This window comes from Heliconius melpomene, chromosome 20 (genome assembly GCF_056956725.1).
Source record: "Heliconius melpomene rosina isolate 202511_hmr_F chromosome 20, ASM5695672v1, whole genome shotgun sequence".
Taxonomy (NCBI): Eukaryota; Metazoa; Arthropoda; class Insecta; order Lepidoptera; family Nymphalidae; genus Heliconius; species Heliconius melpomene.
In genome coordinates, this window is record NC_140408.1 from 11,588,849 (window position 1) to 11,616,713 (window position 27,865).

The following is a 27,865-nucleotide window of genomic DNA, read 5'->3' on the forward strand; positions in this document are numbered from 1 at the left end:
ATTATGTAATATTATCATTAATCTTGTATAATATTAACATAACGATGAGTAAATCATAACGTATCATAAATTAAAATGATTATTTATTACAAGAATCGCTTATCAAAAGATTGAAACAATGATAAAAGCAAGATAATGTTATATTGATATTTGTATGCTTAGCATTAAAATTACTGTGCATACGTAACTTTATTTAATCATTTATCTGTGGGTAGATAGGATAACGTCAAAGTATTTCTGTCAAATCACAGGCCAGCATTCGTTTGACATCATTGGTAATTGACCAATCGGAGACGAGAAAAACGCGACCGACCAATATTGATAATGCAAGAGGAAATCCAGTAAATAAATCGAAAATGGCGTCGTCTAGCCGATTAAATGAATCAAAGAATAATTTATGCGATGTCCTGTTATAATTAAGCAAATACATTATCACACATACTATCCCTACATACGTTATATTTAAGGTAGTTGTTACGTGTTGTGTTATAGTGAAATTTTCGCGTTACGCGAAATGGTGTTCTATGTAGTGGCGTGATATAAAAAGTGTTTACATGAATTCCGCGCGGGCGCTCCCGCTCCGGTCACAATGCTGCCCACCGTGGAGGAGAGCCGGGGCTATGACTTCCAGGACCCGGCGAACGCGGAAAAGTGGCGAGGCCTCTTCGTCAACCCTCTGCGGAAGGTTTGTGTACCAATAGCAATATGTCAGACATTCAAAACAAAATAGCATAACACTTTTACTATTTATTCATAATTTTCTTGATTATTTCAAACAAAACTACACATATTTAGGATTAAGCTGTTATAGTTTATAACTTTTATCTAATAGTTACTTGTTAGATACGATTGTCTTTGATAAAAAGATAGTAGGCCAAGTTCATGAAATACATTAATAATTTTCTATAGATCGGCATAAATTTACGTGATGCATACAAATTGAGGTCAATCGACTCGATCGACTGTTAGATGGGTCAAGGACACGTTTTTTAATAATTTTATTTATATTTAAATAAAAATTAGAAACATTTTGAAAGATTTATCAATAGCCAAATGCAATATGCTTACAATGACATGGTTCTTAGTCATAATAATAACATACTTGAACAAAATATCGATATATCATAATATTATAATTGTGCAATTAATTAGGATTTTTTCTGACATAAAACAAACTGTTTTCTTTGTCAGGACATGAATTAATAAATTTCTTCTTTTTACAATTTTATTTATCTATATTTTTATATTATATGAGAAGTAGCATATAAGTTTTGTTTATATATAATTAACTGAAATACAAATTCAAAGCAAATTGAAACAAAATTTTATATTTATATGAATTTTGAATTGAACTTTAAGTCTTCTAATTAGATAATTCTAAACTTCTTTATTAAAAAAATCCAATAGCAAAACTACATAAAATAATGTACAAGGATTTTTTTATGTTATTAAAAGATTTTTCTCTAAATTTTTTACATTTTTAAAAAATAATAGCCTTAAAAAAGGGGAAAAATTGTATGGAACCCTCGGTGGGTGAGCCCAATTAGTGCTTGTCTGGTATTAATTTAAAAAAATGTTAAGATAATATTTTCCACTTTCTGCTTAAATTCAGAACAATATGCATGGAGTGGCAGAATTTAACACCATGACTTGTCTTATCACTGCAGATATGATAATAATTTATATCCCCAAAATTAAGTCCACAACCATTGTGCTTGCTGTCAGATGCTGTCCCACTGCACCACAATATCCACAAAAAAGTATATTTGGATTGTTATTTTTTTTTAAATAATTTTATAATAACAAGTGGCCTGTTGATACATTTAATAATATGTATGAACTGTCACAGATGAAAAAAGAAGTAACTTACTTTAAATTTTTGCTCTGACATAACCCTATTCGAAATTTTACCTTTTTCGAGATATCAATTAATTAAAGATTATCATACAAATACAGTATATATAAGAAAAATACTTCACCGTCTATCCTTCATATAGCAGAGAAAACTTAGTGTTAAAACACCCTGTTTCCTTGCTTTTTGCATTATTTACGAGACAACGTAATTATTGAGTTGCGAAAATCATCATTGCCTCTCCACATCGCGCTCTTTTTTAGCCTTGTAATGAAAATAATTAATACTAATTTGTGCAATAAATGTTGGAGAATTATTGTTTAGTGTATTTTTCAGCAAATATTATTTTATTTATTTAGAAAACGTGCACCGAACGTATACTCGCGCCTCTTGGAAATCGCCACTAAGCCATAAGTTCTCATCAAACTACGTCAAAAATTTTGACTTTTTTTAAAGTGTTATTCGACACTTAGGAAAGATAAATACTTGTGTCAAAAATATTTAATAAATAGCATTCTCTCTTGCCAAATGATAATTCTAAGTAATTAATTATCTTATATATATACTTTATTGCACTTTAAAAAATAACATATAAGTAAAACAAAATTGAAAGATTCATTAACAACATAAAAAATATCTCTGGGTAGGGGAAATTTGTAAAAATCTCCCTACAGAGATGCTGTCAACATAAATAATATATAACAAGCGTATAACAATTTCGACTTAGCCTGATGAGAACGTGTGGCTTAGTGGTCAGAGCGTTTGGACGGTTGCAATAAATTATTGAATAACAAATAAGTTGTACTTAAAAAGCGTATAAGAATTTCGACGTAGCTTCATGACCGTAAGGCTTAATGGTCAAAGCGGTTGGGTTTCCAAGAGGCGCAGATTCAAATCTCGGTACGTTCAACTTTTTATCTATCTATATATATAAAATCGAAAGGTCACTCACTCATCACGAAATCTCAGAAACTACATGTGCTAGGAATCTCAAATTTTGTATAGGAGTTGCTTATAGGACGTAGGTGCTCACTAAGACGGGAATTTGCAATATTTGACTCCCAAGGGGTTGTTTTTGGGGTTGAAAGATTGTATGAAACTTCGTTACTACTAATGCTAGCAGTCTCAAATTTTGCATGGACGTCAAAAAGGATATAGGTACTCATGGAGACAGAAATTAATAATAACGTAGTTCACGCAGGCGAAGCCGCGGGCGGGCCGCTAGTATGATATATAAATAAGTATTTTTTTTCTAAGTGTGGATATATAATACTTGAAAAAATGTCGCAACTATTATTTTATATTTGTTTATGTTTCAGATCCTCCAAAACGTGCACCCGACTCTAAATGCGGAGCAGAGCGCGTTGGAGTTCGTCGAGTCGCTCTGTCTGCGGTTGCTGGCGATGCTGTGCGCTGTGCCCTCGCCGCTCACTGTACAGGTACTAGATGTTTCTGTGCTTGGACATTGTGTAAGATACTGTAAAGTTTTGTTTCGAGCTGAGGTCACTCGGAAGTTAGGACTTCTCGACTTTTGCGCACTGTTCGTCCAAGATCGTGCTCTTTTAGAAGAATTATTAGTTTAATGGTGCCACTTAACATACATTTTAAATAAAAATTTCATATCACAATTATTTCTTATATTTATATATTAGGACCCGTAGATATTGTACTGTCATGAGTAAAAGCAGAACAAATCTTATTAACATAATATAAACGGCAATTTCATATAGCATAGCTAGCTCAATAACCCATCAAAGTATAGACACTAAATTTCACCCAAATTGGCCGAGTCCTTTAGGAGTAATACAAACATACAGAAGATTTATGTATTATATGTACATATATAATATATGTTTGCATAAGGATGTGGAGGAGCGCGTCGCGCGCACTTTCCCCACGCCGCTCGACCGCTGGGCGCTGGTGGACGCGCGCGACGCCTGCACGGCGCGGCGACGACGTGCGCTCCATCTGCCGCTCGACAAGCTGCACCAGATGCTGCAGAAGGTAAGCGGGGCTTATGAGCAGACGGAGCTTAACGCTGCGGTTGTCTGATTAGAGTAGAGCTCCCATTCTGATGTGGGTTTGTAGTCATGATAGCCTTAAGCAATTATATCGCACTCTACTGGCAAGCTGCACCAGATGTTACAGGAAGTAGGTATTTTTTACAAGATAGAGGGAAGGTAGTGTCATGACATTTCATTCCCCACTTTCCGCTGGATTCTGGAGTCAATGTGTTTTGAGTGGCAGAACTGTACGCCGTGTAAACAGAACTGTACACTGTGTAAATAGAAATATAAATTTAAACAAATATTTCATTTACTTGAATGGGGATCGAACCCACAACCAATCGCGGTTATGTGCGTGTATTATATTATCTAGTGTGTTATAATATATTTTCATTATTATAAAATTTCTGTATTGCAGGAGGTGCTCCTGTACAAAATAGACACGTCAGTATCACTCTGCATGACGGCCATACTGGAGTACGTCAGCTCGGACATTTTTCGTCTGGCGGGCAACTTTGTGAAGCAGATACCTCAGAAGAGTGGCTATCACGTTATCACGTGTAGTGATATCAAGACCGCCATGTGCGCTGATAAGGTGAGGACACTTCTTATAAGTAATTTATATTATTTAAACATTATTTTTTGCATGTTTTATAGATAATGGTACAGAACCTTCATGCGCAAGTCTTACCCGCACTTGATCGGTTTTTTACTTCAATGTACGATGACAGCAAGGATCTATATACAAATTATAATTTTATAATTATTATTTTCTAGTTTAAATCAATATTACATAACTAATTAGTAGATAAGGGGATTACCCCATAAGGCTTAATGAAGAGATTTACCAATAATTAATAATTATTGTTTTTGTTGACAAAATTAAATATTTTTAAAGAATTTACGGGCTTTTCTGATGCTAGTATGAAGTATGTTAGTATAAAAAAAGTACTATAAATTCTTTCTATAAACTATGAGGCAGAAAAAATGAAATTGTGTGAATTGTGTTTTTTATTCATCAATAAAGTTTTTGGGCTTCTTATTACTCATTTAAGATTTCCGGACAGTAACGAAATTTTAAATAGAATGTATAAAGATCAAGAAAAAATAAAATAAACATACAATACAATATATTCATCTGTTATTTATAAAAAATGTCATCCAAGCCATTAATACAGGTGCTACCTACTATACTGACTGGCAATATCAAAGTCAAATACTCATCAAAGTTTTCAAAGTGATTATATATAAACTTTATTTTGTCTTCATGTATGTATATGAACGTTAAATTAGGTTTAACGTTTGATACAGTACAGTAAGGTCGGCGAGTCTTGGCTCCCCTGAAGTAAAGCTTTTGCCTTATCAAATCAAACTTTTGCATATCATTCACTTGGGAATACAAATAATCAAAAGCAAGATTTTCATTGTCTACCTACCTCTACCTGAATGAATATACTATTCAACACAAAAATATTTTTCAATTAAAATCAGTAGGTCCGTAGATTAGTATGTTTAAAAAAACGATTAAATGTTATAATATTAGTGTAGATAATTATAGATTATTTTAAATATATAAATCATTATTTGTTTTTCTAGGTGCTAATGGATATGTTCTATCAAGAATCTGAGCTGACAGGTCCAGTGTCAACTGAGGGAGTCTCCTCAGGTGGTACATCTGGGGGTACGTCTGGGGGTACAGTGGGTACATCCGGGGGAGGGGGACGGAGGGCATCTCTATCATATGGGGAATTAGTGAGGGACCTGCTGGCCGATGTTAGGACATTTTTGAGGGATTTGAACTTGATTATTAGGGTGTTTAAAGATGAATTGGAGAAGATCTTGCATGGGGATAGTCGGGTATGTATACATTTTTATTTGTTTTTAAAAAAGTGGGAAGCGGGGGGTGTATAAGAGGGAGTACATAGAAAGGTACAGCAGCAGCAGCATTCTGTGGGATTCAAACCTGATATTACGAGTGTTTAAAGATGAAATGAAAATGAGACTTTTTTATTTATTTATGGAAGGGATTGAAAATAGAGTATGTTGATCCTAAGATTTTTGGATGAATTTCTAGTAGTTTTTTTATTTACCAGTTTGATTGCCTGTAAGAAATCACTTACAGTGATGATGGTTACATAAAGTATATAATATATAATCAAAATTATGATTTGTAAGGTTTTATCTGCAATAAAGTATTATTGTTACTACTTTTTTCGATTATCCAAAATTTCTGCTGGTCTGGAATGATTTTCGCAATGCCGCCAGTCGTCAAGCGGTGAATGTAGATCACTCCTGAAGAATTATTGACCCGAATGAAGACTTGAATGAATAGGGAATCTTTGCCCGTTGGCACGAACACCTTGCTTTTTACTGTTTTTATAACTGTAATTATTTCCGTCGGTCGTCGTAGTGCAGTGGACAGTGTCTAGCTATAAACGCTACGGTTGTAGGTTCGATGCCTCGTAACAGAACAGAACGCAGCATTGAGTTCTGACACTTCACACACAATGTTTCTAAAATTATGTTAATACTAGTTTCCCCTTTGTCTACCCCGCTTTATGCGGAATACAATATGAAACTAAAATATATATTTTAATATTATTTTATTTACATATTCCAGTCTATAACCCTAATATTCGGTAACATAGTGGACATATATGAGCTGACAGTCACATTATTGGGTAACCTGGAGGATGCCATGGAAATGTCACAAGATTCTCCCACGCCGTACATTGGGAGTTGTTTTGAAGGTAAATCATTTGATTATTAAATTCCATTTCTATTGTTTCTAGACTTTGGAAGTAAAATAAAATAAAAGAATCTTGGATGATGTATTAAATTATTTATTTTGTATGAAAAATATATTTTCATTTATTTTTTTGTTCCTTTTCTTTGCAGAATTGGCCGAGGTGGAAGAATTCAGAGCCTACGTGAGATACGCTAATATAGTGACTAGAAAGGAGTCGAGGGATGCGCTACAGAATATTGTTGATGATCCTTTGGTAATTTAGTAGATATTCTTTAAAACGTAATAATATTGCTTAAAAATAATAAGTAAAAGTAGTATTCAGTGGGTTTTAGTTTCTTCGGCTTATAATAATAATAAACTCTTTATTTCACACCATAATACATAGCATAAATAAAAATTTACAATAGCTTATAAAATAATAAAATGTGATAAAGGCGGCCTTTTCAATAAAAGTGATCTCTTCCAGGCAACCGAATTGTAGGCTTATCTTTTATATGAATGGAAACTACAGAAAATTATATCTTTTAAAGCATCCCTGTGGAGGAATAAATTATTTACTTTCGTTTTCATGCTGTGGCAAACAAATCGGGGCGTTGAGTTCCGTCACTCAATATGCAAAGTTTTTGATTGCGATAGAAAACGAAGTAGTGGAGAGATTCTAGTTTTGATTCTCTATAGATACGTACCACCTACCCCAGACGCCGATTAGTAAATGATTGCGCTTTCGGCAGTTATCGGAGCGGCTGGACACTGCGGGGCACGGGTTCCGGCTGGCGGTGAAATACTGCCTGCCGCGCCTTCTGCTGGCGCCGGTCGGCCACGCGCTGCTGCACCACTCCTACGTGTGCGAGCTGCTGCGCGCCGCGCCCGCCTCCGACGACCGAGAGAGCTTCAAACAGGTGGCGTATTGTGTTATATGTTTTTTTTTTTATATTGAAAATGAATGGTTTTATGATGTATAAATAAATATATTTTTTTTATAAATTTACTTTTTTCGTCCTTACAGGTAGAATGTAATCTACTCTTAATAAAGAATTTAATCATGAAGACACTAGGGAATGGACCAAAGTTGTAAGTATACATTAAATTCTTTTTTAATTTTTTGTTTAGACATTTTTAAATGTTTATTAACAGTTAAATGTTAAATTATTACCATTTAATTAACTTAAATTACAAAAAATATTATATTTGAAGTATTAGAAAAGTCACCATAGTACAGTCGCAAAGCATCTAGACAGTCAACCGTACAACCGCCGTGTTTGTAGACATCTAGTCTACAAACACGACGGTTGTACCTTCGACTTCCTCTCAGAAAACTGATTTTTTTTTCATTTTCACGCTCTGTAATAGGCCTTTTCCTATATCTAATTAACAAATTTGACTCACTAATTACAAAGTTCTTGTAGGGACATTTGCCGACGATTCTTTCGAAAATCCAATCAAAATGGACATAAAAAGGCTTAAATACCATCTGTGTGGCTAAAAGACTGGAGAATAAAATCTAATGAAACTAAGCCGGTGCATGTAACCTTCAGAATATTTGTCCTAGTGTAGACCGTAACGAAGTAACAATTTTCAAAACGTGCGTAAAAGAAGCATATATTTATTAAAAAAATGTGAAGTGCACAACTCTGCAAGCTTTGGTTCTTGTCACGGAAATTACCTTTTTTTTTATACTTTTATTATCTATCTTGACTTTGGCTTTACAGGGAGGGTGCGGTGCGGGCGGCGGCGCGCGCGCGACGACAGCTGGCAATAGAGAAATGCGGGGAACTGGCGCGACTGGTGGACAACTGGGACGCGCGCGACGTGCCACAGTGCTGCAACGAGTTTATTAGAGGTACACTAATACCCCACCGACACACCTCCATACTCGAATTCCCTCCCAAACGGTCTGGTGTAGAGATAAAGCGCGGAGTTGAATTCCTCCACTTAATACTCAATGCCTCCAGAATTCGGCGGAAAGTGGGAAGCCGAATGTCTAAACACCAGGCTCGCTCTCCGTACCCTGCTACATGCCGAAAGTTAAGAAAAAAGTAGAACTGAAACTTAAACTAATTTCATAGTTTGCAATTACTTCATAATTTCAGAGGACACGCTGTCAAAAATTGGCCCCGGTAAAAGGATAGCAGAAAGACGGGCTTTTTTATTCGATGGACTCCTTTTACTTTGCAAACCTATCACGGGTCTTGTAAGTATTATAAGACAATTCGTTTTTTCTATATTACAATAATGGGTTGGGTATCTGATAATAAATTTGGTTATTTTCCAGTATTTTCCTAATTCTTGTTCAGTGAAACTCACCATTTTCTACATAATAAAAAAAAACCCAATAACAATACTTCACATAAATTTCCTTCCAATAAGGGCCGTGTCCTACAGGCTACTACTGCCCCTGATTGACAATTCCATTGCTTTTATAGTTTTTTTTTCACCTATATCTACCCGCTTTTACACGACTTTGCTAAAAATATTTATTAATTCACCAGGTGACAGTGAACAGTGGTGCGACGGCAGGCGGTCCTCAACAGCTCAAGATGAAGGAGAAGCTGCATATACGCAAGTTAGAGATTGTGGACAGAGGGGACGGGGAAGGTAATTTAAGATTTTTTTATCATATTGTTAGAAATCGGTAGTGGTTAACTGTTATAAAAAAACACGATAAAAACATTTCGCCTATATGTTCCCATACTATTTGGGTTCTACGTAATTGTGATAAGTGATATGTATTAGCTAATAACAATACTTCACACAAGCTTCCTTCCGATAAGGGCCGTTGCCAGCAAACAACTGTCCCGATTGACACAATTCCACTGCTCTTATAATCTTTTTCACCGGCATCTACCCTCCGGTACAACAAGTACACTAACAATATTATAAAATATTGTAGTTGTTCTTGAATTTGGATTTCTTAGTATAAGACCATGCATTTAATGGGATTCGGTGTTATTTTATCTGTTTTAGGTTTGTTGTAATTTTGGTTATTGAATATAACTTATTTGGTTTGAGACCTTAGACACTTCCAAATTTTAACGAAGGCAAGTAAAAATTAATGCTACAAATATTATCTACTTGTAAATAATATGTCCAAATCATAAAAAATTATGTATGTAATGTAATTTATGATATATTGTCAACAGAGGGCCGCAACCTAATGGAGCTTTGTCCACGAGTGGGTCCCCCCGTCCTCCTATCGGCGGCTTCATGCGCGGAGAAACGACATTGGATGTGCGATCTCGTCATGCTCAACACTAAGCCCATGCTGGATCGGAGCTTAGACAGGTCAGTCAAATCAGTCATGTCAATCAAAAAAAAATCTGTGTTGACCACTCAGACATTCTTTTTAAATGTCAGTAAATAAAAATATATGTTGTTTACAGTATTTTACTAGATTTGGAGCGGCGTCATCCATTACGACTCCCGCCAGCGACACTGTACAGGTTCGCAGAACCAGATAGTTCTGATAATATCGTGTTAGAGGATCGACCTGGAACTGCTCCTCTTATTAAGGTATATTCCTATTATGTTTGAGATAAAATATAAATTTGTTACCGCGGCAGGTATCGAACCCACAACCGCCATGATTAATGCCGCTGCGGAGACAAGTAATTAATATTTATTTAAATTGAAACATAAGGGAACATAAAAAGTGCATTATTCTTATTCATAAAAATTGCATTGTTATTACTTTAGTTTATGGTCATCGTATTGATCATTTGGGTAAAATCGGCACTGGGTTTTCCACTCTGCTTTATAACACTTTTTACAATGAATCCTCGCTCTAGGGTGCCACCCTCCTCAAGCTGGTGGAGCGTCTGACGTACCACGTGCACGCGGATTTAAACCTAGTCCGAACATTTCTCACCACGTACCGGTCATTCTGCGCGCCGGCAGACCTGCTCGCGCTGTTAGTGGAGCGCTTCGATATACCTGAACCACACCTCGTATATGACTGTCAGGTGCCGCGAAATGGTGAGAACCATACTACGTTCTTGAAAAGCTTCCACTTCCACCCCATCCCATTCCATCCCATTAACAAAAAGTTAATTTTCTTAATAAAGTTATTTCCCAACTCTTACCTACTATGCCTACAAATACTCGCAGGGTATCCTTAATCCCTCACCCTTGGCCCTTCGCATCCTTCGTATGTGATTACCAGGTGCCCCGAAATCGTGAGAATACTCTTTACTTCTTTATAGCTCCTACTTCTATCTCACCCCTTACATTACTGACCCCATCTCATGTTTACAATCCACAGAGACAATTACTAAATACGCTCCCTTTACCCCTGACTGTCGCAACCCGCACCTGCCCGGTGCCATAACTCTGTATGAACGTGACCCTTATACGCGCCTCTACACCCCTTCGCAAAATTTCGACAAATTTCGAGTATCACCAGTAGGTCAGTCATTTTGGCTACTAGCCGCGGCGCGCTGTTAAACCCGCACTTCTCTCTCCTCTTACACCCCTGCACCTTTCGACTGAAACCCCTGCACCCTCCGCCTCTGACATCCGCACCACCACGCCGCTATCTATACCTTTTAACTCTTTTTACTTATAACATCTCGGCGATTTGTTTGCAGCTACTATTATACTACTAGCGATAACCCCAAAATTCCAAATTTATTAGTTTACCCATAAACCATATGGTCCACTACTATTTTAAGTAACTCTAACTTTAGTTTTTTTTGTATATTAACTCTGTCCCCATTCCTTTTTTTATATCTCTAACTGTTACCCCCCTTCCCTCTTAAATCTCCCCCAAACTTAAAATAATATAAATTTCTATATATTTTATGATTTCTTTAGAAAATTAATTCTCTCCCTCGTTATATATCTTCCTAATCCGTAACCCTCCACTTTTTAAAACCTCCCCCAAATATAAAAGATATATAAAATTGGCATATATATTCTCTTGCACGCTAGCACCTCGGGCGAGGACGAAGAAGGACATAAGTCCCAACGCGTCGCTGATGGACCTCGATCTCGATATAGGTACAAATGTGATACCCGAGTTTTGGTTATCAACGGACGGTAGCCGGTTCGATGCCGGGGATAATTTTTTTGGCGGGTTTTTCCTTTTGTGTGTTTGTTATTGTGTGTATAGTTAAATTTATATTTATTATCAAATATTTCATTTGGTGTAGTCAATTTATACATATTAGTATAGTATTATAAATTTATTATCTACAGATCTTATAGATAAAATATTATATTGGTTGTCAAAAGTTGTTCTTTGCGATGACGTCACTATTCTCAATATATCAATATATTTTCAGAAAAACGTTATTTTAAGACAAACTTTTAAGAAAAAAGTAAAGCTGCCAGTTAGTCACAGATTTCTTTTTTAAAATATGCAGAGAGCGTAGAGATCTCGGTAAGCAGTGATGCTGAGAAACTCAGCAAGAATACAGCGAGAGAGGACTGGAAGAGGTATAGGAAGGAGTTCCTGCAGCCTGTTAAATTTAGGTTAGTGTAAAGTTAAAATGTAATAAATATATACTTAATATAAACTTTATGATTTTATTTTAAAAAAATCGGCGAGAGTGGGAAATAGAGTGGCTTAACACTAGTTTACTAGTGTAGTAGTACTTTTGGTGGCAGTGTCTTTCGAGTCCAATAGTTATATAGTTATTTTCAATATGACTTTTTACTAATCATATAAATTGTAAGTAACTTAATAATATAAATGTAATAATTAAGGTCAGTCGTGACGCATTGTGTGACTGTAAAACCGACTGGTGGTGGGCTCGATCCCCACTCGAGGGAATGAAATATTTATTTAAATTTATATTTCCATTTCTTCGCTCAAAGCGCGCCGTTGTTTTCTACCACTTAACACGCAATGCCTCCAGAATTCGTCAGAAGTGTGTGACGGAGTGGGGGACGGAGTATCTTAACACTACGTTCCCTCTGCCTACCCTACCTTGTGCGGGTACAGTGTAAAGCTGATTTTTTTAATAATTACGTGATTATGTATTTAGCTTCCCAATAAATATATTTTTTACAAACAGAGTAATAAACGTGCTTCGTCATTGGGTCGACCAGCATTTCTACGATTTTGAACGTGAACCCGCACTCCTGGAGAACCTGAAGAACTTTCTGGAATCAGTGGACGGTAAACCCATGAAGAAATGGGTGCAAAGTGTGCTAAAGACTGTTCAGAGAAAGGTGAAATTACCCGATATATTTGAGTGTTTGTTATAAAGTCATCATTGTATATGAAAAAAAATAAAATTATTGTGGCAGAATTTTATTTTGAGTGTTTTGGCGAAGCGGCACAGCGTCCGATTTTAAATGTGACGGTTGTGGGTTCAGTTTTCATTGATTGTTCCCAATTGGGGAAATGATTTATTTTCATTTCCTTGTGTCATAACAAAGCGCGGCGGTGAGTTCCGCCACAAAGTGTGGGGAATGAAGAGTTTTAAAACTAAGTCTTCTCTGCCTACCCTGCTGTATGTTAAAGTATTATTAATTTTGCTTACAATATACAGTATCATGTTGAGAACAAAAGATATTACTGTTGGATAGTAGTACTAGGCGGTGTATGTCTTAGTTGTGGTCTTTAATAAATCAAATTATACTGTGTACTAATTAATATATTTAACTTTACTAACATTTTCTAACAATCAAACAAAATATTAAATAAAAAATATATTTTATTACAGTGTGCTCAAAGCAACCAAGGTCTAGATGGTGAAAGCGTATCAGGCAGCCTCGCCAGTATACCCGGTAGTATAGCGGGCAGCATCCTCAGCATGTCCACAATCGGGGGGCCAGTGACCTGTGGCCCGGGGACCATGGCCTGTGCCCCAGGCGTGGCCCACGTATTCGACAGGTCCCCTCCGGCCCCGTTGCGCCACGTGGCCAACCCGGAGAGGCATGGGTGGCACCCGCTGGCCTTGCACCCGTTGGAGCTAGCGAGACAATTGACGTTGTTAGAGTTTCAGTTGTATAGACAGGTTTGTGTGGGTTTGATTTTTTGTGGTTGTGGAAAACTTATTGTATTGGAAATTATTATAAATTTTGGGAGTTTTTTTGGTAAATTGTTTGTTTGAAAAGTTTGTAAAAGGTTAAACAAATTTTTTATTTCATTTTTAAATCAAGATTAATATTATATTATATAAAAAAAATAAACTATATTTGTTTATTTTCATATGCCACTTCCTAGGTCTACAACTATATATAATACATATACATATATATTTATTAAATATTATCTGAAGAATATTTCTTTTTATTTATAATTTCATTTTTTAACTGCTTTTATTATATATTTTTTAATATCATTTATGGTTTCAGGTTAAACCTTCAGAATTAGTGGGAGCAGTGTGGACGAAGAAAGACAAAGAAAAAACTAGTCCAAATCTACTGAGAATAATCAAGCATACAACTAATGTTAGTATTAGAAATATTACCATTTTAGTTTGAAGTGGGATACACCAGAGGGAAAGGAAAGGAGAACATAGTGTTAAGACTTTCTGTTCTCCACATACCCCATAATTTTGTCTTATATAATAACAAATGCAACTGCAAATCGGACTAACAACCGTCGCGTTTACAATGACACGTATTGTGCACTTACGCCACGAAAGTCTAATGAAAGAATTATCAGTGTACATTTTTTTAAGGGTGCTTTTTAAAGAAAAAAAAAGGAACCCTTATAAGATTACTCTGTTGTCCATCTGTCTGTCCGTCAAGATCCCAGGAACGCTTGAAGATATAGGGTTGAGATTCAAATCATATACTCAGATCTACGGCCCCATGATTTCCTCATGACAAACATATTTCTAAAAAAATAATAGCCTTAAAAAAACAAAAAAGCGTATTTGAACACTATAAAAGGAATCAAAATTAATAGGGTACTTCTGATTGGTCTGGCTGGTAGGTTATAGTTAAATCCTAAAAAATATTATGCTTGAAAATCAGTGTCTCAACATTAGATTTTCCTTCTGCCTACCCTGCTATATGCTAAAAAAGAAGATTAAAAGGAAATGAACTCACTTTTAAATTCAATTGCATTTAAAATGTTTATATATTTCTTGTTTTATAATCATTGTTTTTATATCATTTTTCACAGTTTACCAGATGGATGGAAAAATGGATAGTCGAAAGCGACAACTTTGAAGAGCGAGTAGCTGTTATATGCCGTCTCATCCAACTAGCGATAGCGCTACACGAACTAAACAACTTCAACGGCGTTCTAGCAGCGGCCTCGGCGTTTAGCTCCGCGGCCGTACACCGCCTAAGAGCAACATGGTCGGCGATCCCGCCACGCCTGTCACGTGAATTGTCTGCTCTGAAGGATCTTAGCGCTGATCATTTTAGAAGATATCAAGAGAGGTTGCGGAGTATAAATCCGCCGTGTGTGCCATTTTTGGGAATATATTTGACTAATATATTGCATATAGAGGAGGGAAACTTAGGTAGATTATTTTGTTTTCTTTGTTATGTATACTTATTTATAACTGAAAATATATCAAAATAGTAAAATAATATTTATAATTTTATTTAAATGTTTAATAAACTATTATAAAATAAAACCTACTTACCATAATTTCTTCTTAAGTTTTTCTGATATAGACATACTAATCCAGTTTTTAAATGGAGCTAAAATATACTTTCAACTTATTTTTTCCAGATTATCTGCAGAACTCAAATTTAATAAACTTTTCTAAAAGACGCAAGGTGGCGGAAATTACAGGTGAAATACAACAGTATCAGAATCAACCGTATTGCCTCACTGTTGAACCTAGGACTAGGGTAAATTAAGAATAATTAAAATTATTGTATTTATTACTACATACATAATTATTCAAATATACAGTACGGTCTCGGAGTAGTGGGCGCGTAGATTTGATTTAAGGATTTTTCTTACTTTTAATTATTTTCGTCGCGAGTACACAATACACAAAAGTAGAAAAAATAACTCCAGGGCAGCCACGACTCGTCGACCGTACTGTTCACATATAAAAAGATCAATAAAATATACAAGAATATAATGTGGGAATCGAACTCAAGATTTTTGGTTTCATAACAAACGTCAGTTAAAACTGTTCTAATAGATAACAATGAAAAATCTAAAACTATGTAATTTTACTGATTGTATAAAAACAAATTATTGTTTATGTATATGTTATTGTTTATATAAATATTGTTTATTCTATGCATGAAATTTAAATTGCTCTAAATTTTATATAGATTTAATATCAATCATATAGATTTTAAACATATTTATATTACATAATTTAAAACATAATAATATTATACATGTATGTAAAATAGAGGCCGTCGTAGTGAAGGGACACAAGCATGAGACTGAACACGACGATTGTGAGTTCGATTATCATTAGGGGAAATGAAAGATCACTATTTTCATTCCCGGTCTGGTAACAAGACAAAGCGCGGCGTTGACTTCCGTCACTCATCAATAAACAAATAACAATATCTAAAATAAAAAGTGTAGAATAGAAACACTAGTATCCCTCTGCCTACTCAGCAATATCCGGGATACAGTGTTAAGCTAAAAAAATAAATATGTAAATAATGTATTTTAATATGTTGCAGGCGTTTTTAGAATCATTGGACCCTTTTCCCGCTATGAGTGACAAAGACGTGACCGACTATTTGTACGAGACGAGCCTGGAGATAGAACCCAGGGTTGTGAAGCAGATGCCTAAGTTTGTTAGTATTAATTATACAGTACGGCCTTCGAGTCGTGGCCTACGTCAAGTTAGCAATAGCTGTGCATATTTAATTTTAGATTTTTTTATTATTATTCTCAAGTGAACAATGTTACGCATTGATAAGCATTTTTAGAAAACTTTACTACTGGATTACGACTTGTCGACCACAGCTATATCATATAAATCACTTGCTCCACTTCGCCGCCGCCGACGAAATATCAACATGTAAATAAAATTCAGTGTCTGACTGTCAACGTGATGTCAACCTGAGGGCTCGTTACATGTTTAAAGGAGGGGTAAATTATTTCCATTTCATCTTTAGTAAGACAAACTGCGGTGTTAAGTTCCGCCACTCAGCACGCAATGTTCCTTGCAATTGTGTGGTGAATGAGTAATGGAGTGTCTTAATATTGAGTTCCCTTCGCCTACCCCGCTGTATGCGCGATACAGCGTGAAATAGCTTTATATTAATATTAAATAATAAAATTTCTTCACCAGCCCCGTCGTTACCCCGAGTTATCACTGAAATCACTCAAAGTTCCTCGTCGGTTGCACGACGCGCACGGCAGTGCCACCAGCGTGGCCACTGTCACCAGTGATGATACTATAAGTATGTTGTTTTTATATATACCTGTAATTACCTGTAGCTACCTGAGATCACCTATAGATGAAAGTAGCTTTGTGTTTTAGAACACGGCGAGAGTCTTGCTAGACTTGATGCAATGAAAATAATTAAATTGTTCTTAGTGGTAATCGAACTTGTAACTATCCTTCTAATAGCCGATATTATTTCAGTATCTTATGCAAGAAAAATTTTTCGAACACATTTTTCCGTAAAATTTTCTTAATTCAAATAAACTTATACAGGCTGAAGCCAGTCGTGGCGCAGGGAAGCAAGGGTGCGACTGTAAACGTGACAGGTTGTGGATTGGACCTACTTAAGGAAATGAAAGAATTATTATTTTCATTTCCTCGCTCTCGAACGAAGCAAACTAAAATAATTATATATATATTTAACATTAGTAATTATATTTACTTTGTTTTTTTTATAGGTGTGGCGCAGTTATCCCCTACCAGCGCGTGGGATGGCGCCTCTGTCGTATCGTTGCCAGTTCATGATCATGGTTGGTTCACACAGACTTAACTTAAAAACACTTAACATAGCCACTATAAAACATTATATAATAAGTATTTTTTTAAAAATAGTATTTCCTGACATTATAGCATTCAACCAAACAAACTATTTAGTTTTATAATATTAGTAAAAATAATTTTAATTATATTTTTACAGGTGGCTCATTAACCTCTCCCCGGCTAGAAAGATCCTGTTCCAGCTCACTAGCACAGCTTGGGCAGCTGGGGCAGCTCAGCCTCTTTGATAAGGGATTAGCGTTGTTCGATAAGAGCAAATCCGTTGCGACACTTAACAGGTGATGATTGGTGATCATTTACTACTAGTTCCTGGTTTTATTTCCCATTACCTACTTCCCGTTTCCCATTTACGTATTTCCTAATCACTATTTCTGTTCCAGTTTTTTTTCTTAGTTTAACATTATTTGATAAGGGATATAAGAGCAACAGTCTGTTGCAATGGTTCATAGGTTAACTTGATGGCTATTTACTACTTCCTGGTTTGGTTTCCCAATCACCGATTCCCACTTCCCATTTCTAAATTTGTGTGATGTCCACATGTGTTTTAGTTTTTTTCTGAATTTACTTGTTTTTTTTTTAAATATCTATTCGTATTACGCTAATGTTCAAAGACATCTATCTCCAAACATTCATATTTTTTTTATTAAATAAAAATAAATAATGCTAAATTAAACCAAATTGTATTTTCGAATTATTTCTTAATCTTTTGTATTTTTTATATATTTTCTAAGAATTGTTTGTATTTATAATAGACTGACATGGATATAACATTTTACTGAATTACTTTTCTGTACATTTTTAGGAATAGTGGCAGTACTCGTGATGAGCCTCCTTCACCGCGTGACAATCATTCCCCGAGGTATGCACCCAATGATACTTATGTATATAAATAAAATCAACAAAAAACGTATAAAAATTTTGAACGTTGCGGGATTCGAACCCATGCCTGTTATTAACCGTCCAACCGCATTGACCAATAGGCCATATGCTCTTATCGAACTATGTACATCGAAATTCTGACAGTTAAACTGCAAAGTTAACTCCGCCAATCAGTAACACACTTCTCAAACAAATATTACCCTATCTACTACATATAATTTCCCCAGTGGTCGTCGTGAACATCGAGCGGCGCTGTCACCGCGCAATGCCATAGTGGATGCGGAGTTGTTCTACTCCCGCAGCGTTGACCACCTACCGCCGGCGAGGAGACCACCACCACCTACACAGGTGACCATCACTACCATTCATTTATTTATTAATTTTATCAAAAATAATGAAATACATATTTTCGAAAAAAAATAAAAATTATAATACAAAATTTGAAAATTAAAATAAGTCAAGATATATAATAATAAATCCACGCTGAGGAGCGAAGCTCCACCCTGCACATACATGAAACATCATGAAATAACACGTCACGGCAGAGCAATATGGTGAAACGCTTGACCGTAAATATAATAGTCCATTCCTATAGGATAACAAATAATAAAATACATTTAAAAAAAATATTATAGGAACGAGTACCACCACTGTTACCGCGCGCCGCCTGCACCAACAACTCGGAGGCTCCCCTGCCACCGCGGAGACCCGCTTCCCCCCCGCCTTCAGACCCTCCCCCCACGCCTCCATCACCCCCTGACCGACCCGACAGACCCCCCGACAGGCCCCCAGACAGACCCCCCGACAGGCCACCGGACAGATTGCAGGATAACCGAATACCGCCGGAGAGACCGCCGCCTAGTCCCAAGCATCATGAGCTTTTTCGGTGAGTACATGGAGCGTGTACGTTATTTAATTTACATAAAACGGAATGATACGTATTTTTTTTCTTTTTTATTTAATCAGAGATTTGAAGTATTTTTTTCTTATATTTCTTGTTATGTGGGATAAACAACTCCTTTAGAAACATTTTTACAGAATTTTTTTTATAGTTAATACGAATCTCTCGCTCAAACGTAGAAAAGTTACGGGGCTCTGGTTACCGGAACCGAAACTATTCGATATCTGAAACGAAAGTGTGAACCGACTCTGATGCCTCATATAGAAAGAATATAAATAAAATTTGCTTATTTTTCTTCGTATCTCACACAGAATGGTAGGCTGAGGCGAGGAAATAAAAATATTTCATTTCCTCGAGTTGGAATGATACCCATAACCTGTAGCATCTACGTCGTACGCACGTTGTGCCCCTCTTCTTCATATACCTCTATCCGTAAATGTTAAGCCGTGGTGGTTTGGGCTTCGTTCTCTCTGGCTACCCAGTTAGGAATAAAACATGAAGTTTAAAAAAATGTTTCTTATTTCATATGTGGTATGTATTTGTATGATATTGTTCTATAATTAATCGCAACATTTTAATAATCTTATAATATTACACTGTTTTAGTTATTTCATGTGTACCAAGGATATCATTTTAAATTTTATCTATTCATGAAACTTTATATGTTACATCTGTTTATTTATATCTATGAAATTTTGTAATAATTTTACAGTTTTTATTTTTACATCGAAGGGTTTAAACAACATTTATATTTTTTATTATCCTTTATAATTTTCGTAAAATTTAAATATGTAATTGTTTTTCTAATTATTTTCACATTTATATAGTATTTTTTTTATGTAATGTTTGGTTTTTGGACTACAACATTTTTAAAAAATGAGTGTTAACAATTTCAAGAGTAAAACAATTTCTTCTGTAATATTAGTATTTTTATTAATTATTAATATGTTTGCAGTAGTCCTGCGATGTCTCCTAAGAGGTCTCCAGCACCGGCACCGCCCATTAGCCCTCTTGATAGGTAACTATTACACTATATATTAAATTTAACAAAATTTACCTGTAAGTACTTTACGGTTACCTAAAATTTTATGTAAATATTTGACTCTATTTTTAAATAGGTCATACATACTACATAATAATATTTGTTCTTACGTTTTTATTGATATCGATATATAAAAAAATATATGTAAAAACAAAACATTATCCTCTATTTTACTATATCTATCTATCTATCTCAATCTGTAGCATTTCGTGTTTGCCGAATATTTTATAAATACTAGCGCGCAATCAAAACTAATTTACGTTTATTTACCTTAAATTATGAAATTCAACGAAAAGTAAAAAAATACAAATTAAATAAAGTAAAAATAGTAAAAAATATATTTATAGGTATATCATAGAAAAAAAACCATTACATATTTATATTTGCATTTCATTTCATATAAAAAGTGTATATTTAAAACTCGTATACGCCGCCTTATCAACTTTTATACTTGTACTTGTGTTGTACTTCTGTTCTTGTTGTGTTGACATACAATCATAAAATTACTACCGAACCTTCAGTGGACGACTCCGGATCGCACTTGACCGGTACTTTTTATGTGTAGGTACCAAATATAATTCTAAGACCGCGGTTGCCGACTCGCACTAAACGTGTATTATATTCTTTATTTTACACGTCTTTATAAATTGATAAGAAACACATTTTTTATATAATAGATTTTATTTTATGTATGTGCGTTTCAGAGCGGCGTTTAGTTTCCCGTCCTCCACGTCGCCGTCTGCACATCACAATTGTAAGTATATATCAATATTTTTATAATGAAATCAGTTCCATATCCACTTGCTGAGGTAGATAGATAAAACGCGGTGTTTAGTTCCGCTACTCAATAGGGAATATTTTGAAATAGAATGGGGAACAGAATTTATTATACTAGGTTTATTCTGCCTACCCTGCAGCGTGAAGCTTAAAAAAACTATTTTGTCATTGGCTGGTTCTCTTCAGCTTTTCCTGTAGAACATACTACTGACATTTCTGTGTAACTTTACTTATTAAACACACAACAGTATTTGAATTTTGATAAGTATTCGTGTCCACAGCGGAGGGCAGCGCGCCCCCGCCGCTGCCGCCGCGACGACGACGGGACTCCGCCGCGCCGCACACGCCGCACCTCGTGAGTACTACTTCTAATATCTATGTAATAACTAGCTAGAGGCCCGTCGTGATGAAGCGTGCGACTGTTAACGTGACAGATTGTGGCTCCGATTCCCAATCGAGGAAATTATATTTATGGTTTTAACATTATGTGGTCCAGGTTCTCTCTGTCTACCTTGCTATGTGCCGGATAGAGTGTGAAGCTAAAAAAGACGAGTTATTAATAATTTTTAGCTATTATAGTAGTATGTGCTAATTTTAATCTGTAAGCAAAGTGTGTTTGCAAAGCAAAGCTGTGTGCTAAGTTTACAGTCTATACAACATCTGTAGATATTGTAATTTATATTTATGCCATTGCAATTAATTTACAGTTGTATACACATGAGATACACATATTAATTCGTCAGTTAAATTGCGGCCGCATTCCACGTCACTCATTGTCTATTTCGCGAAACGAAAACATAAAAATAAATAAATCGTTGTTTCTTAATGGGATAATTTTTTAAAAATTATGTTAAATTGTATCATCACTGAAAGAATATGTAGTTTCACTCTGTCTGTAGTACGACCGGTGAGTTGCGATCGCCTTAAAGTTAGATACAGATGTTACACCACAGATTTTATTTTAGGATGTTTTCTTACTGTTGATTATTTTCATTCCTTGTAGACAATGCGTAAAAGTTTAGAAAACCTAATTTCAAGACGGCCATAACACATCAACTGTACTGCACCTTGACCTAAAAAGAAAATGTTAGAAGAAATTCATATTTTGTCGATACATTTTTTTTTATATAAGTGTAATTTAACATTTGCTTTCACAGTCATCGTGGAGCGAGCACAGTGCCGGGGCTTCCCCCTCGGGCAGTTCCCCCGCGCCACCCGCCGCCCTTACGCCTCCCCCGCTGCCCCCTCGGCCTCCCCCACCGCCGGAGTTGAAGGGGCCTGCGCACTCGACTCTGTTGCAGAGACGACATACTGCTGCGTGAGTGGTTTTTATTTTCTATTTGCAGTTATATTGACTATTATTAGTTGGATTAAAAAAGCAAATGATATGCACAATTTTTCGCTCATTGTCAATCTTAGATAACAATAAATCGTTTACATAACTCAATTCATCTATTTCAATTTGTGCTTTTAGCACAACAAACAATTAGTACTTACGATTCGATTCCGACTCCGCGCAATAAATCTCCCTCGGTGGTGTAGTTACCGTATAGGGTTCGGGGGCGTACAAAACTGTGCTCTAGCGGGGACCACGTGCGTACTCACTATTTATACATGAATGGCGCTTTAAATTCTACGTAAGGGAAAAGCTCGTACCTCGAGTTGAGTAAAATGCTGTGTAATTACAATTACAATATGTCTAAATTAAAAATAAAATACAGACCTACCTAGACCTTCAACTGTGGTTAACGATATCTATATTATATTTTTTTCTAATGAAAGTGTATTCGAACAGGTTAGCACCGAAGTTGCCACCGAAACCCGCCGCCACCGCCGTCGCACCGCGCACGTAACCTAATACATCAACAAATATTCTAAAAAACACATACCTCCAGAATTACGCAATAAAAAAAACATGTATACATATATATTATAATATGTATATATAAGTATTATTTGAACAAAGAAAATTGGAAAATTAAGAAAACAACGTAACCGCCATTATGTATGTAACAAAATTATCGCTGCCATATTATTTTTGTTGATAAAATCAAGAAGGCGACCGCCATCTTTTTTTTTAAATGAAGCTAGACGCTTTTTTCACTAAACCTTATTATTTTTATTATTGTTTTTGTTCTAAGTAAATAAAATGTACAGTACAAAGTTCAAAGCTATTGTAGATATGATAAATTAAATGTCGTTAAATTACAATAAATATATAAAAATGCAGAATCCTTAAACTTATCATCATAATATCAAAAAAAATCAAATATTTTTTTAACTTAAAGATTCAGTTTCAAATTTTACATTTTTATTGTTAGCAGTTTATATATTAATTTAAATTAAATCGTTTAAAAAACCTTTATATCGTATATTAATATCATTTTAACGTTAATTGGCCTTTCTGACTATCACATTAATGTCTTGTAGTATCATATTTTATATATTAAATAATAATATTAAATCGTATTAATAAAAAGTGATAAACAAAAGTAAACATTACGCTTTTTATATAATAAATTAAAGTTTATAATTGTCCTCCATTACAGTGCTGCCAGCTCAAAGATATAATAAAAATAATAAATTAGTAGTGTTGCCTGTTATTTATCAAAATGTCAATATTTAATTAAAATTACCAGTAATTTCAATTTTTATTGCATTGATAGACTTTACATCTTGACTCATTGTTTTGCAATAAAAACAAATGAAAATAATAAATGAAAATAATATACATAAGTAATTATAAACATTTTCCGTTTAAAAAAATCTTTTAATTAAAATACAAAAAATCTCGTGACTTGAATGACGTGTATTGTTGACTTGCGGAATTAAACACCTCGCTTTGTCTTGTTATACATCTAGAAAATGGAAATTGTTAATTTCTCCACGTGTGAATTGAACCAACAACAATCGCGTTACACACGGCGATATTTGTAAGTAATATTTTTTGTCGTTACTTTAAAATATTTTATTTATCTGTGAAATAACGACATTTTGATGTAACAACATTACTACACCAAAATAAACTAAATATAATAAAAATATATATAAATAGTTAGTCTTCCACTGAATATTATATACTATTGATGAGATAGATGGCCTTATATGATTTAAAATGCTATACGTATAATAAATGAAATACGAAAATGTATAAATTAAAAATAAATGAAAGTTACATTTAAATTATGATTTTTTTAGTAAATATATTGTTAAACTTTTTGATTACAGACATACATATTATTATAAATTATTTGAAAATTCAAAAACACAATATTTTGGACATTCCATATTAATTATTTTGAATGAAATTAAAATATATATCAAATAAAATTTGAATTATGTAGGCCTAAAGTGTGTGACATCAACTCTTTAAAAAAGTATTTTTTTTTTTAAATCCAAAAATCTAATAAAAGGTACAAAATATATAGTAAATATGATAATTATCGCGATAACCCATGTGCAGTGCCAATAAATAGAATCAAGTATTGTGTAGATATAATAGTGTATAAAACTATATAAATATATATATAAATGTGCTTTTATAATAAAAATGGCTAAATTCAAAATTTTTTTTATTACATGGTAAACAAAGGGAACCCAGTGCTGAAACACGCCGTTACTTGCGCAAGTTGTTGTCGTTGTTTACTATAGAACCCACAACCGCCACGTTTCAGTCAAAGGTTGTCCCACCACGCCACAAAGTCCAAAAGTTGAAAATTTTGAGTTGGGCCACCTTTATTTTAAGCATTTAAAATATATTTATATTATTATAGCGATAATCAATGTAAATATATATTATATGTATGTTATTCTGAGAGTCCAAGTTTATTATATAGATTTAAAAGTTATTATTATTAAAATTTCCTTTTTTTTTTAATGTTACCTGATGACAAAAAATTATATTTAAAACAGATTATTTAGAAAAAAGAATGGCTTGATGTTAATAAATACTCTATTATGTATATATTTTTGTATGTAATTAAAACGTTAGGCATAATGATTTTTGATCATAGACTTATATAATGAAAGGGTTTTTTTTACATGAACTAAATATATATATACTTGTCGAATGTACAAATGATCTTCCATTAACTTTTTTCGTTGATTCTTTTTTTTAATAGTCATGTCAGTAACATGGCAATGACTTAGTGCGATACGGCCTTTACTAAAAAAACTTTTCTTTAAATACTGATAATATCAAAATTTTGTATTAAAAAATATTATTAATGTTTTATTTTTAAATGAAGGTCGTACCGCATTCATGGACAATCGCACAAAGCGTAACAATAAGATAATGTAAGCCGCCATATTCTCAACTACAGATTTTTTATAATTAACTAGGTGATGATACTAAAATTATGTCTTACTGAGTATTTCTAAGGTAATACAGTCGTCATATTTTTTTTACATAAGTTAACAAACAAAGAGACATGTTTTAAACAAATGCAATGCAATTTAAAATAATTTAGTACAAATATTCCCAACGATATGCCTTATTTCTTTCATACATATTATATAGTTATGACTATCATACAATTGCAGGTTTTCTAATACTAAACCTATTTTTATGACAATTTATATATAAAGTAAAATCTATATGTTATAATTTATAAAGATTTTGAGTTTCGCCACACGACACGTAATATCGCACAAATCGGTTGGATTGTGCTGAAGGGAGTGTCTCAATAATATGTTCTAGCTGTCTACCCTTAAAAGTCATTATAGAAAATATATATATATTTTACTTTTATTCGTTTCCAAAATATAGCTTTAGCAAAAGAGTTACGCTTAATAACAAACATAATCCATACAGGCAAGTATTTTTCAATAGTACAAAATATTTTGCATCATTTTCTATGAAGTGTAACCGCGACCTGTAGTTGAGACTACGTGCTTAGATAATATTATATAAAAGGAAAATAAAGTGTGTAAATGGCCTTATTATTATAAGAATATAGAATATTTGTTTTTATTATAGTTATTTGTGCTAGAATTCGTTAAATTTCAATATCTAAATTCAAATGAAATGACTAAAGTGGAGAGTTTTGTCACTAACTTTTTTTCTGAAAACTATTTTGAAATCACCTTTATTGATTAATTTTAGTGTCGACTATGTTAAGAAGTATATTTTTTATGTTTATACATACTACACTTGTTTTATTCATATAATAATAAAGAAAGGGAGTAGTGACAAAGTAGTCTGTTCTCTTCGTCGTTTTCTTATAAATATATAATTTAAAAAAAAGTGTCAAAAGAAAGACGGTGCATGGACACAACGGTGAGTGACGTGACAGTTGTGGGTTCCATTACCACTCATGGGGTAAATATTCAACATTTTCATTTCATCTTCTTTCTGGAACCAAGGCAAAGCGCGGCGTTTAGTTCCGCCACTCAACACGCAATGCCTCGAAGATTCGGCGGAAAGTGGGAAACGGAGCTTTTAATATAAAATTCTGTCTGTCTACTAAAAAATGGCCATTTTCACACTTCACTTGACTACGCATATTGTTAGTGGTTATATTTGTGTTGAAAAATATAATATTGTCTGTGGTTTAGCGGAAATCATAGAATTTAAGTACTTCCTCTTAATTGTACGATTTTTAGTATAAAAACCAATGAGTTTAAGATTTTAAATTTAAACATTTTAGTTCATTTCCCTTCGTTTTAAAATCTGTAATTGGACCAAAACAACGGTAAGCCACAGGTAATAAAATATAATATAGATAAAATAGATCATACAAGTGTATAAATTAGCGTTACCAGTCGTTAGCGTGGTTATTTATACTCGAGAAGATCTCGACACTAAAGAATTACAAGGAATATAGCATAAATGATAATATAACAGCGTTTGGAAGGAAAGTGATCTAACTTAATATTTTGAAAATTAAAAATTTTGCAAAAAGTTGGTTGTAAAAAAGCCGTTTAAAAATTTTATGATGATTTTTTTGGTTAGGCCATTTTTTTTCTTAAGCTGTGATTAAAGTTTAATGTGAATATTGGTTGCAAGATTGAATCCCTGCTTAGCAAGAATAAAAAAATTATCGATGTTGATATGTAGATCTTAAATGTTTAAATTTGGTAGATTAATGAGTGTCAGAGGAGAAAAGAGAGCAGAGAGCTATGTACAGGGTGTCTATCATAGTGTGAAACATTAATGTAGACAGAAATAAAGATATTATACACTTTATATGTATAAGAAATTAATGTTTTGTCTATGGTTGTCTACCAGTTTAAATATAAACACACCACATGGTGTCTAAATGTCTAATTAGGCATCGGTTATGTTATAAATGTATAATAAATATAATAACGCTTGGCTTGCGTTATTCTGTGTATATAAGCTTTTGTTGAAATTATACATTTCATAGTAAATTGTATAATTAATGAGAGAAAAATGATGGATGATCCGGATTTTTTATGAATTTATTATGAAATGTAATGAAATAGTGATGTCCAAACAGATGTCTTATATAGTATAGTTATATATGTGTATGTATATTTATATAAATAACTATGTATAAGTGAGGTAAAATGAAGTGCGAGTAGAGGTAAGTGTAATATAGTTGTAAATATAGCGTCTGCGAAGTAGAAATATATTATATACAAAGTTATGATGTTTTGTTTTGTTTTACTGTTGCAGAAATTAATTGCTCCAATATGAAATTTTAAATTTAATAATATTATCTATTATTTTAGGGTGTCGTAGCGCCATAAGAGTGTATCCGTAACGCAACGGTTTTGAGCTCGATCTCCACTCGAGGAAGTGAAATATTTACGTTTATATTTCCATTTCTTCGCTCTGGTGTCGAGGCAAAGTGCGG

General features: G+C 34.0%; 1 protein-coding gene across 3 annotated transcripts; it reads left to right on the top strand.

The window, feature by feature from the left end:
* Nucleotides 1-186: 186 nt before the first annotated feature.
* Nucleotides 187-27,661, top strand: LOC146528009 (protein son of sevenless-like). Of its 3 annotated transcripts, none has more exons than XM_085204895.1 (34): nucleotides 187-685; nucleotides 3,172-3,291; nucleotides 3,716-3,856; nucleotides 4,277-4,453; nucleotides 5,455-5,715; nucleotides 6,479-6,608; nucleotides 6,757-6,860; nucleotides 7,339-7,506; nucleotides 7,614-7,678; nucleotides 8,317-8,447; nucleotides 8,698-8,798; nucleotides 9,097-9,202; nucleotides 9,748-9,889; nucleotides 9,988-10,117; nucleotides 10,393-10,579; nucleotides 11,534-11,602; nucleotides 11,968-12,076; nucleotides 12,622-12,778; nucleotides 13,276-13,569; nucleotides 13,910-14,005; nucleotides 14,688-15,033; nucleotides 15,249-15,370; nucleotides 16,175-16,291; nucleotides 16,792-16,903; nucleotides 17,346-17,417; nucleotides 17,585-17,723; nucleotides 18,248-18,304; nucleotides 18,552-18,672; nucleotides 18,960-19,210; nucleotides 20,184-20,243; nucleotides 20,972-21,021; nucleotides 21,326-21,399; nucleotides 22,202-22,362; nucleotides 22,840-27,661. In XM_085204895.1, the coding sequence occupies exons 1-34, from the start codon at nucleotides 590-592 to the stop codon at nucleotides 22,895-22,897; spliced, it is 4,524 nt and encodes a 1,507-aa protein (XP_085061021.1). In that variant the 5' UTR covers nucleotides 187-589; the 3' UTR covers nucleotides 22,898-27,661. The 3 variants fall into 3 exon arrangements, with proteins under 3 accessions (XP_085061021.1, XP_085061020.1, XP_085061022.1); XM_085204894.1 differs by having other exon boundaries at nucleotides 188-685; nucleotides 20,181-20,243; XM_085204896.1 differs by lacking the exon at nucleotides 11,534-11,602 and having other exon boundaries at nucleotides 189-685; nucleotides 20,181-20,243.
* The last annotated feature ends 204 nt before the right edge of the window (nucleotides 27,662-27,865 follow it).

Excerpts from the sequence above, each read along its gene's own strand:
- LOC146528009 (XM_085204894.1), top strand. The coding sequence starts at position 590 with ATGCTGCCCACCGTGGAGGAGAGCCGGGGCTATGACTTCCAGGACCCG. Across the intron at positions 10,118-10,392 it reads GAACTGCTCCTCTTATTAAG|GGTGCCACCCTCCTCAAGCT; the intron begins GTATATTCCTAT and ends TCCTCGCTCTAG. Across the intron at positions 20,244-20,971 it reads CCCATTAGCCCTCTTGATAG|AGCGGCGTTTAGTTTCCCGT; the intron begins GTAACTATTACA and ends TGTGCGTTTCAG.